The sequence below is a fragment of the Argiope bruennichi genome, chromosome X2, assembly GCF_947563725.1.
Source record: "Argiope bruennichi chromosome X2, qqArgBrue1.1, whole genome shotgun sequence".
Taxonomy (NCBI): domain Eukaryota; kingdom Metazoa; phylum Arthropoda; class Arachnida; order Araneae; family Araneidae; genus Argiope; species Argiope bruennichi.
In genome coordinates this window covers 24,470,813-24,484,142 of record NC_079163.1, presented here as the reverse complement: position 1 = coordinate 24,484,142, position 13,330 = coordinate 24,470,813, and the positions used below count along the sequence as shown (strand labels likewise).

General features: G+C 27.6%; 1 protein-coding gene across 1 annotated transcript in view; it reads left to right on the top strand.

Moving 5' to 3' along the window:
- The window catches only part of LOC129960736 (uncharacterized), a 120,359-nt gene that overhangs the window by 94,627 nt on the left and 12,402 nt on the right, over nucleotides 1-13,330 (top strand). The window contains exon 4 of the mRNA XM_056074347.1: nucleotides 2,724-2,896. Within this exon, the coding sequence (XP_055930322.1) occupies nucleotides 2,724-2,896 (173 nt within the window). The remainder of the gene's footprint in view (nucleotides 1-2,723; nucleotides 2,897-13,330) is intronic.

Here is a 13,330-nt window from a genome sequence, read left to right as displayed (position 1 = left end):
TACAAAACAAACTAAATTGACCTCTTCATCTAAGAATTTATTTAAACTCTAAATAGATGATACAGACTATTTGGGACATCTATTATTATTACAAACCTTATCATAATATAAAGGGCATTTGAGAGTGTGATGTTTTATCCAGTAATTTTTGTGTTTTAAATGATGTAATACTTTCACTTCATTTCAAATTTAAATTCTTAAAATTCAATAATTCCATGCATGTATCAGACGCATAATGATAGCTCAAGAGGTTAATATTTGGTCAAATATTTAAATTCATGACATGTAACTTTTTGGTTTGGGATTAATTAAGAACAATATACCAAACAATAATATGGAAGTTAGTCTATATATTTTAAAAGCGGTTAGAAAAATAGCAAATATATAATGAATTAAGCTTAAGTTTATTAAATTTGTTGCTTGATTTTATTGATAGTTTAATATTCTATTAATAAACTCATTATAGCCAAAAAAAGAAAATAGCAACATTATTTTAGAAGTTTTGTATCGGTCAAGATGTTTATAAAATTTTTTCTTGCGGATTTTTTAAAAATCGCTTTAATGCATTTAAACCATTTAATGATCAAAAGAATATGTAAAAGCAATCATTGGATGGATAAGGTACACAAGTCTGCAATGTAACTAATAAGTTATTTTAGAAAATTTTTAAAATTTACACAAAGAAAATGTTTTTTTTTGAATAATTTTAGTTTTTTTTTAAACCAAAGAAAAAAAAAATCCAAAATTTTGAAAAAAAAAAAAAAAAAAATCGATAATAGCTAAACATTACTTTCAGTTTGGCTTAATGAATGTAACATTTTTGTTTAAAATGCGTTACTTCATACACAAGTTATTAATTTGCCTCTTTATATAAAAAAAGAATTCTAAAAATTCAAATTTATTTTTTTGTCTGGGTAGAATTTTATTTTAAACAGAAATTGATTGAAATAAGATAATATATAAAATTTCTATGGAAAGCTGTTTTTTGATATTATCTTAATTGAAAAAGAATTATATACAAATTTTATATATTTTTATAGTGGAATTTAACGATATATCTAAATTTAAACTATAAATATCAAATCAATTGCGAAATAAAGGCATGATTAAAAATTTTTGATGCACCTTTAAAAGAATTTATCTTTTAAACTCATCCCAGACGAAGTTTTCTCACTTTCTTAGGTTGTCTTTGATTTTCTCTTCCATTAAAATACAATCAATTTATAAATATTTAATTCTGTACTTGACAGCATTGCGCGATATCTGTCCCCACGATAAAAATCGTCGGCAAGAAAGTCTGAAGATAAATGGTTATTTTTCTTCCAAACCCGAAAACATATAGATGAAGTAAACTCTTATCATCATATTCTAATTTCTTAAAGGATCGAATCAGGGTTCCGATTTTCATCTGAAAAATATTTGGTCGCTAAAATGCTTTCTGAAAGATTTCCCTTGAGGATAAGATGATAAAATATTTTTTACTGATTGAAAATATTCTTAGAGCAATGTTCAGTCGTGAGCAGATATAGCAAACATTTTTCTTTGATTTTTTCGTTGAAACAATCTTTTTTCTGAACTAAGTTTTCTTTTCATTGTTTTAAAACCCAAATTATGTTTTCTACTATTAATTAAAGTTTTTCAAAAAATTTGTTTTAGTTATTTTATAATTTCTTTTCTGCACTGTCTACATTTATGTCTACTTCAGGTAATGAATGTAAATCTAAATTAAATTCATCATATAAAATTTTTTTCTGAACTAAGTCATCTTTTCATTCTTTTAAAACCCAACCTATGTTTTCCATACCATTAATTACAATTTTTCCAAAACCTTGTTTTTTTCTAAAGTCATTTTCTTTAGCTTCTGTTACTCCGAGTAAAAGATTTTGAAAAGTTCCGAGAAATGTTAATAAATAAAAGCATGTTTGCTTCAGGTATTGAATGTAATTCTAAATTCTCTTCATCATATACATTTTTTTTTCTGAACTAAGTCATCTTTTCATTCTTTTAAAACCGATTAATTACAGTCTTCCCAAAAAGAAAAAAAAATGTTAGCCATTTCTTTTCTACATTGTTATTCTAGGTAAAAGAATTTGAAGATTTCCGAGAAATGTTAATAAATAGGCATTAGTAAATGCGAGTATGGGATTAAATGCAGAATAAGTTACGAATGGGGTTAATGCACAATATCTATTATAATAAAATGCATTCTGCCTGTAAAGTAGTCAAATTTTACTTACAAGTCAAATGTAATGGATGTTGTCATTGTTATATCAAAATTTCATATGCCAAATTTGCAAATACAATTTATAGAGGCAAAACACTTTTAACAGTTAGTTACATTTATTCTCAAATTGTTGTATGTCATATCCAGTTACTGTATTTTAACCCAAAAAGTCATATATCGCTTATAGTTTCAATTATTACATCAAAATTTAATATTTTTGTTGTATATAGATTTTGCTGTGCCACTTTTTGATGTAAGAGCAACGATATCTATGAACTGTGTCAATTTGCAGTTATAAGCATTAATTAATGTGAGTGTGGGGCTAGATTACGAATGTACTCTGAATTTATTTAGCTTAATTTTGAAAATGTAAGCTGTACAATTGTATTTATATTTCCATTTTGCATTTGCAAGTATTATTTACAGGTAAATGATAAATTAAATAATGCTACATTATTTAATTAAACTCGACATTTAGGAAATGTGTTTGTATTTTCAGGGCCCGCTTCTGGAACCACAGAACTATCTTTAATTCTCCTCACCCGAGACTTATGCATATTAAGCTCGGTAAGAAGAAAGGTAGAAGAAGAGCCAGCCACACCAGCCTGGAGGTTCCCGGATCGAGACAATTGAGTATTTGTTCCCAACTCTCTCCACTCCAGTCCCGTAGAGGTAAATATGCATTAGAAAGAACTAGTGGTGGGTAAAACAAAACTCTTTCAGCTGCTTAAAATAATTGTTTCTCAGGAAAAGAAAAGACCTTTAAAAAAATGTATCATTATCTTCAAGATACTTGTGAAAAAAGTAGCAATTTTTTTGTTTGCTTGTTTACTTGAGAAAGAAGCTAATATTTTTTCTAAACAAATATATGCTAATTTTATTTAAATTATCATAAATACTACTTACTATATTTCTTTTATTCTTTCATTTGAAAAAATAAAACATATGAGTAAAAATTACCAATATCAGACATAATCTGTATTTTTTAGCTTATTTAGCGAACTTGTTATTCATATTACGCTGAAATCTTTCTTTTAAAATTTTTTCATAGAAACTTTCAATTTTATTTAATTTATGTTAAAAATTTTGAAAAAGCAAACAAATTAGAAACAGTTAAAGCTTAAATTTAAAGCTATTTGTTTAGTAAAATAAAGGATATTTCAAATTTTAAGTAATGTCGTTCATTTATAGCGAAATTTGATAATCATTTATAGTAACAATTTGATGCAATTTATCTGTATCTAAGTCAAAGACCCATATTAAAATCTAACAGTAAGTGAAAAGAATTTTTTATCAAAATGTGTCTGCTAAATATTTCATCAAGCAATAATAAGAGAGAAAGCTATTTGAAAAATCCCTGAACTCTACAATCTCCGAAAAACGTTGAATTTAAATTAGAGGAAACAAATAAATACAATATGAGTACTCAGAATATTTAACTTTTAGACTTAATTGGATTTCAATATCCCTATAGAGTTATTCCCAAATATAAATTAGTATTTGAATTGTGATTTGTTCATTGTGGTAATTTACAGGAAATTTAATTTCTTTTTAAAAAACTTTTTAAAAAAACATTTAAAAAAAACATCTTATGAAATGAAAGTCTCTAATTTTAATCTCGGAATCTGCTTTCAAATATGTACCAAGATTTTATTGAACTGTTTAGAGTTGAGTTTAATACAATACATATAAGAAAATTACGTTTCATTCTACATGGGATCAGTGAAACCCTATGAATTTATACTTATTCTATGAATAAGCATAAAAGTTTAGCAAAAGAATGAAAAGAGTGCATTTAATGACAGAAAGCCATTATAGTATACTAAGTTATTAATTAGACTAAAGTTTATTATAAAAACACTATATGAGGCTTACTTATGATATTAACTAGAGACATCAATATATTACCCTGACGTTTTATGATAGAGAAACAACAGTTTTGAAAAAAATATTAAAATAATTATTATTCTATTGCTTCAAAGTCCAGTGATAACTAAGAAACAAATTAATTAAATGATTAAAATTTTGAATGGAATCCGACAAACAAAAGCTATTCAAAGGCTTTTGAAAGCAGTTTGATTTTCTTCCATAATGTACAGCAAAGGAGCATGTTTGATAATATTAATGAATATTTATTTATGTTTATATTGCTTTAGATAAAATCTAATAAAGACTTATTTATATTTATGTTGCGCTAGATAAAATCTAATAAATGTTTACATTGCTTTAGATAAAATATAATAAATACTTATTTGTGTTTACGTGGCGTCAAATAAAATTCTATGGCTACTTATTTATGTTCGCGTTTCTGAATCTAATAATTGTGTTTTGCCATTAAAAAGTCGAGAATGGCTGTATTAATATAATATTATTTTAATATACTTTTTTGCATTTAATGACATAGTTATACCAACAGCATTTCTTTATAAAATTTAAATTCCTTGGATTATTAATAGAAGAAACATCCAAGTAAACTATGGAAATCAGTGAATGTTTCTTACTAAGAGAACTTAAAACAACGCAAGAATTTTTTGATCCATTAAAAATTTTATTAGGATCTTGTAAAATGCCGATCAAGAAAATCGAATTTCTGATTAAACTGAGTTTTATCTATCCTTATTTAAAACTTAGTTTTAATTGTTCTGTCTAAGTAAGTCAAAAAGAAGTCGACTGGAGCGTTGAATATAAAAAATACTGGAATTTAATAAAACAATCACAATTTTGTTTTTGCCCTTGAAACAGTATAATGAGACAATTATAAAGAAATGTTTTGCCCTTGCCTTAAGCCATATGGTACAACTTGAATGACAGTACTGTGAGAGTTCGGAAGCTGTGATTTGAGCAAAATATTATTCATTATGAATACGTTCTCACAAATAGAACGTAATAGAGGATATATTTTCCAACCTTACTACTATTCTCATACAAGCAGACGACCTTACGTATTGAGACGACCATCTTCACATTCTCATACTTGAGGTGCCCACTCATCTGTAGATAGTTAATATATTAAGAATTACTATAAAGAAATTTAATTCCATTGATCTTAGAACATCTAACTATAGTCTTGTTATGATCTTAGAACTATAGTCTTGTTGATTTTAGAACATTGTAACTATAGTCTTTTTATCCAACTCAAAAGACTTCTTTACTTTATAGATTGTTCGAGATATTTTCTAGGAATTATATTTTTTTTGTGGTTGAAATATTTACCGCAATATATATAAAATATTGTACATAAAAATTATACAATATGCAGTATTCTGTACGACGTATATTAAATGAGGCCCCTGTTTTTCGAAATTTGCTGTTACATTATGTTTCTGAAAAAAAAATTGTTTGATCCTTAGTTCATAATCAGCTTTCATTAAAAAAAATGGTAACCCGAAATGTTTGCATAAAATTCCTTGAGCCATTATGGCAGCAGAATAGTTTTTATTACGTATCAAACAAAAAAAATTATAGACTAAACTGTTTACTTTTCTTTTGCTTATATGCCTGCACCCAGACTTTTCATTTTAAATAACTATTTCTGTTTCATTACCAGATCTCTTTAAATGAACAAATAATATTCCGAACTGTTTGTATGAAACCTCCCGAGCCATTATGAGAGAAAAGTAATTCTCCTAAATGCTCGAACAAAAAAAGAAAGTTATCTTTTTCTTTCGATTCAAGGTTTACTTTTCTCTTGCTAATAAGTTTGTACACATTCCTTACATTTTAAATGATTTTTTTTTCTCTTGGATATTACTAAATAGAACCTTTTTTTCTGACTTTCTGACTGCTTATATTTGCACCGGTGAGCTACTGATTTTCTTTCAAAATCTGAGTTTAATTATTAATAAATGCCCTTCAAGATAAATTCGCATAATAGATAGAAAAATGATGCTCTATTTCTCTATTGATTTCAAATTATCACTCATCCAATAACTTCTTCAAAATAGTTGACAGCATGCCGATATCCTTTTTGACTCGAAAAACAATTTGTCAAATAATGAACCGTTAATATAGGTCGATATCTGAGCAAAGACTGCGAGAATATTAGAGATTTAACCATTTCTGCTGTGACCTAAAAGCAGCTTTATGCTGGAGACCATTATTTCTAATGATTTTTGGTTTGCTAATAAATTCATGTCTGCTAAATGAATTTCAAATGTAAAGGGAGAATTAATTGCAGTAAATGGATTGCAGATCACAATTAGTGACGTCAGGTTCTAAATCAATATCGCTCATAAATAAGAAAATTTGTTTTTAATGTGATTGGATCTCTATTTTTTCCCGAACAAAATCATTAGTGATTTGTTTCAACTGGAAGAACCTTCGCTATACTTCATAGTGCAGTAACTAGACTACTTACTCCAGGAATGGTAATCTTTCCATTATAGTATATTTTGATTGCTTAGTATATTAATGAACGAATGATTTTTTTCATTAGTAAAAGAAAAATTACTTTCTTAATTACTTTTAATCCATTATTCACATCTTTAAGAGTTGAAGAAAAAATACTGTCTAACAAAATATTTTGAAAAGAGAAATGTTAAAGGAATTTTGAATAATCTAGGAAAAACGATGAAAATATATCCGTTTTATGCTTGCAAAATTATGTAAGCATTTTTCAAAAGTAATGCGACTTTTACTTAATAACTCGATTTTCATAGAAGGAAAATTTTTTATACAAGATAACATAAAAATATTTTGCATCTAATAAAAGATATTATGACAATTTTTACTTTGACATAAAACTGAAATGGATAGTTTATACAATAACACTTCAAGTTTTGAGCCTTATCTGAACTCAAACAATCTCGTATAGCTAAAAATGATTTTATTTTTTGGCAATGATTCTATGCCATATTTTTTTCTAATGTTGTACAAGTTCCAATCTCAGGACAAAATATCAGAAATTTTATAAACAAAATTTATTCCTGAATTTTCTATTAGCAGCTTAAAGGATTCAACAATTCGTAGTCGAAGAATAAGAAATAGGAAAATGTTTATGAGTTGTATCCTTTGGCTGTTCTGTTTATTAATATTATTTCATTATTGGTAGAGTGATATTCATTTTAGCCAAGAATTCCACTTGTTATCAGACTGGTTGCAGGAAATTAAATTCAAATGAACGTCAGTTTCCCCATACGGTCTCAGGGTTAACAAAATATCTTCTCCCACACCACATATTTAACTCAAGTTAGTTTAGATTCGCCATAAGCAACTGAAGATATTTCGATCGTGGTAACTAAATAGTATATAAGTATAGACAATATCTGAGATATAATAAAAGTTTGACTTCATTTTAATGTATAAGGGAAGAGTATAATAAATGTCAAGGAGACCTTTTATAAGAAATTAGCCCACAGTTAACTTTTACTTGGAGAAAAACATACAGAAATCCGCTTGACTTCAAAGTTGTAAATATTGCTGATTAATAACTTAATCAAGAAGTCTTAATCATAACTTAATCATAATTAACATAATCATAAACTTCTTCTCCCCAAAAATGCTTTTCCTTGACTATTCAGTGGATTACAATCTAGATATTCAAATTAAAAGTTTGTCCTAGTTAAGGTGTTTAAAAACTTTACTGAGATTTATTGTGATTTATAGTATGAAAAATGTGAAAAATGTAGTAGTTGCCACACACACACACACACACACACACACACACACACACACACACACACACACACACACACACACACACACACACACACACACACACACACACAAATTAAAGAAAATAAAAATTACTTTATCTGCGATTGAAAAAATGCACGCGCTTTAGAAAACCCATCTTTTCAGATTCCTTATGTATAACTTGTTACTTAAATTTTTTTTATATTACAATTTCAGTATAACAATTTTTATAACAATTTTCAGCAGCCTTTCCCATAAAATTTCTCTGAAAAACATTTTGATGTGCATTACGTGAATAGAAAACAGTTGTAAATGTACGAAAACTTTGGAAATTCTAACGAAAGATTCGATGAGAAATGCCGAGCGAAAAGTTTCTGAATCGAAAAAATTATTATTTTTATAGCGCATCCATACTTTGGGATATAACTCCTTCTTCTTACGAAGGCATCATTTCAGACTTCTCAAATTACGAGATGCCTTTATTTAATGGGTGAGTCATTTCACGTATCTTTTTTATTGGAAAAGAGCAGTATTGTGGCGTATTGTAATCAATAATTTATACTCTATTCTTCCATTCGAACGGAAGAAGAATATATGCTGCTATGGAATATGGAATATCATATTTAATGTGTATTTGCGCAAAGCAAATGTACTATTTCATATTCTTATTTTAATTTGATAATTTAGAGGCGATGGAAGATATTACGTGCTTACAAGTAATTTACCTGCATTTTGAACAGAATAAACCTAAGTTGTATTTTTTTCTTAACGTAACTCATCTATACAAAACCCATGTAAATCCAGTTTCCGATAAATAAAATATAAAACCGTGATGTATACTTATACGACATAGATTTATGAATATTTATCATCATCGATTTCACAGAGCTTTCTTGATCTTGTAGCTGTGAATCAGAATCAGAAACAGTTACGAGTATTATTCGGTTCCAATCTCTTATCAGATATTCAAAAAATATTAAATTACATTTAATAATGAATTTTTCGCTTTAGTTTTTCTGGGCTCTAAATATTTTCCAGGTTTCCCTTCAAAAGAAACGAAAATGTGGGCCAATTTTTTTCCCATTACAGCTTCGTATTTTAATAAATACGTTGGTATAAACCAAAATTTTACCTGAAGTTTTGGCTTGAAGTTACTACATCAGACAATACTACTCATCGCTTTTATTATGACACTAATTCCACTGTATGATGCTAATTCAAACGTGATTAGCACTATCCTTTTCCCACTTACAAAATATAATCAATTTAACATTTTAAATATTACACGAAAAATTCCCTCTAACTTTTATGGTAAGAATACACCATTTTAAAAAATGACTAGAGTGGCAGTGTATTTGGAGTAACAAAATCATATGCGTTTCTTACACCATAAACCTCCAAAACTCGAAAATTATTCGGATTTCTTTTGCATAAGATACAGACTAATCAAACGTACTTGAATCAGGTTCATTCGGTGGTTTTGTTAAGATTTGTGAGTGTTAATCAATGGTAAGATTAACACTCACAATTGTCGCTTTTTTATATTAAAATTGATAAAAATTAGATAAAACAAAATTTTTTTAAAAAAAGGGGGAGGGAATGAGAAAAGAAAGGAATACTGAATCAACTAATGTAATGCTCAAAATATTTAGCATTGTGAATGTATGCATGCATTGATATTAAGCTGGATTAACACTTCTTCGTTTTTTATAACAACTTATGAAGTTGTTAGGATTGAATTAAAATTTTTAAAAATTAATCAAATGAGAGTAAAAAGTATTTGGCTATCTTAGAAAAAAAATTTACGTTTGAATATTTTATGAATCTATCAAAATTGTCTATTATATACCCTCTTATTTAAACTGAGTTGTTTTATATTCATCTAGATGAAGTTTGCAATCGAATTTTTATTCAATTTCTGATTTCTTAGAGTCTGAAACTTTATACAGTTGACAACATTAAATTGCCATTGGGCAATACATTGCTTCGATAATTTTAAAACCCATTTGATTTTTATTAGATGAGCAATCTGGTCATGAGTTTGAGAGGAAAATTGCGCCCATGGTTCCATATTTTTCATAAAAAGGAGACTTTAAAATACAATAAATATTTAAAAGTATAGAATGTTAGAAAGTAAGGTAATTTTAAAACACGCATTTATTAATGGACTGAAGAGTAAAAAATAATATTAAGAATATGGAGGGCAAAGAAAACAAATTGTAAAATCGTAAGCGCTGAGAACAATACTTAAACATTAAACAACTATTAATGCGTAATAATATACTCAAAAGTGTTGCAACAAAGGGAGTTTATTAGTTAAGTCCTTTTTCAACTCCTTGTTTGTCTAATGCCTGCAGTTATCGTCATTTAAGGAATGCCTATTTGGATCAAATTTGTTAAGCGTTGTTTGTAGAAAAAATATGAGTTCGCGTTCCTCTCAAAAACTATGCAAGGTATGGGTAAATCGCCAATCAGAAAGCTGTGCAACAAGAGAGATTCTTTTCAGATATGAATTTTAGAAAATAACAAGTATAATGCTATTTATGATTTCCAATACATTAAACACAAAGCATGTCAGATAGGAGATTGTTCGGGATTTTTCTACAGTACAATGATTAGGACGGTGATTTTCCAGTTCAGAAAATATAAAATGGTACTTGGTCGAGATATTTTCGAGCAACAAATCACCCTCTATGGTACTAGTGCATTTCATTTTCAAACAAACACGCGTTATAAATGCACCATTCATTCTCGCTAGGTTTCTTTCTATAGAAAACTGGTGTTGTTTTAAAAATTTGTAATGGCTATTTTCCTCCATTCATATATTTACCTTGATCAACTGGCCCAACCTGTAGATCACCATCAGTAGACAAAGGAAGTGTGTTATACGTACGTGTAGACGTACAATAATACGTGTGTTATTATTTATCAGAAAATTAAAAGGTTAAAAATATAGTTCCTTTACAGTCTAACCTATAGTTTTCCTTGAAAGATAAGTCCATATCATAATTTTGTTATCTTGCAATAAATCCATAAGGCTGAGTGAAAATTATAATGAAAGCTAACGTGAAATAATGAAAACTGACTAAATAAGATTATTCGGATGGTGAAACTCTAATAGTGTCAATAGCTAATTTCTAAACCGTTAGAAAGGGACTTATAGTTCCACATGGAAGGATGCTTTAAGTGACGCAAAGAATTATATGCCTTATGTTGTCAAAAATATATTCTGAAAAATAAAACAGAATTTTTATACTATTTTTTTTATCCTACTAGTCATAGTTAGTAAAATATTCTTGGTATACTAGCATTTTAAACCAAAAATATCTCCTCCTTTAAGCCGACCATTGCTACTTGGCCAACTCTTCCTATACGCGAGGTTGCGCTAGGTTTATGTCAAGTTAACACGCTTCCGTATAGGACGCATTCGCTGTACTCACAAACATCTCATCTTAGGCGAAAGGGCCCCAAAGTGTCAGACGTGTCGCGTTGATCTAAGCATTAATCATATTTTAATTGAATGCCCTTCTTACAATTCCCATCGTGTTAGTTTTTTCAATACATCATCCTTAACTCTAGCAGACCGGGTGGGTGAGAAATACCACCCAAATATTTTTAACTTTTTAAAAGCTATCCACCTTTTTACTTCCATCTAGCTGTCTGTCAATGTTTCATTATGGAGTTGTATCATTAACCTAACACTTTTAGTTTGTTTCAACATTGTTTTTCTTCTGTGATTCGGAAATTTTAAAATTTTATCAGTTGATTGCTACATCTTTTATATTTTATGCATTTTATCTCAGTTGACGCTTATTTATAATTCATTGAAAATGTTCTTAAACTAAAGCAAATGACTGGTGCAGTATGGCCTCATATGTCCCTTGTGCCAATAAACCTTACGTACCTACCTACATACCTATCTCCTCCTTTACAATCAAAATTGTTCGAATTATAAAGCTCTGAATTCCGTTATTAAAAAAATGAATTGCATTTTCAAGGAAACGGAAGTCTTTAACTGTGCGATCCTCTTTGAGGCAGACGTTGAGGCTGTCTAAAATAGTGGTACTCAAAGCTTCATAACTCGATTGATTTAGGTGTAGAAGAGAGGAGGCTCTTTTTTTTTAAAAATTGTTAGCGTGTCAAGAATATTTTATTTAATATGACTGGAGAACTGTATAAAAATTTAAATTCCATAAATTTCTTATATGTACATTTATTGACTGAATCATAAAATATAATTTTTAAAGTCATTTGGAGCATTTTTTCAGGTGGAAGAATATATCTTTCTCTAACAATTTAGAAACATGCAGTGATGCAACATTTCATTTGCATCACTTGCAAGTAGGTAGTAAAAATTTTAAGTAAATTTTTACGTTTTAAAAATTATGTTATGTTGTAAAATTTTAAGTTTTTTATAATTGATTTGTTTATTTATAAAAAAGAACTACTATTGAAGTAATCTCTTAAAATTTACTACTTATAAATAGCACTTGGTTTATATTTCCAGAAAGAATTTACTGTCGATGTGTTTTTAGAACATCTCTTTATTAAAAATTTAGAAAATCTTTTGCAAAATGAAGTTTTACTCCTTTATTTAAATTGAAACAAAAATTACATTGAAAACAATTTACTTTTTACCTATTTAAATTTTGCTGTGATAGTTTTTTTTGTATTAATTTGTGTTTTTACTACTTGAAATTTTATATCAATCAATTCTGCAAATAACATTTTACAAATTTTAGGTGAAAACAATTTTCATAATCTTACCAACTATTACTTTAATTAATTTAATTTTTAAAAAATGCAGAGTATTTTAGAATAAAATTTATTTATCATATCTTTTAACCGCATGTCAGTAGTCACTTCAGGAATTTTAAATAGCAGTTGTATATGAATTACAACATCTTTACAAAGGAAAAAAAAATAGATATGGCTTTTAAAATCAAAACATAAAAATGAAATAGCATTTATTTTGATGAAAAATCCTTCAAATTGGATTTACGCAATTATATAGTTTAGCAGTGTTATTTTTTCAAACAGCACAAAGTTATTTAGATAAAATTATTTACCCTTATTACGCTTATTTTTGTTAAGTAAGAAATTTTACGTGGTGATACAATATATTAAATTATTTACGATGTGTAATTTAAATGGTTGAAATATTGTGAATTAATTTAGATACTGTTAAATTATAATAAAATATTTTATTTAAAAATAAAACTCTTAAATACAGGGATATTTTAAGAATTAAAACAATCACACATACTGAAATATTTTTGTAGAAATATTTTTTTTCATGCAGTTAAGCGATTTGGCCATTGTGGTATAATGCATAATATGTGGTAATGTGAGTTTTCTTAAATTGCTTTCCTATGAAGTATGCAGTTTCACAATAACTTGAATATTATTTATATAATATAATAAATGTAAGACAAATTATAATTCACGATAATAATGCCCCATTTAACACAT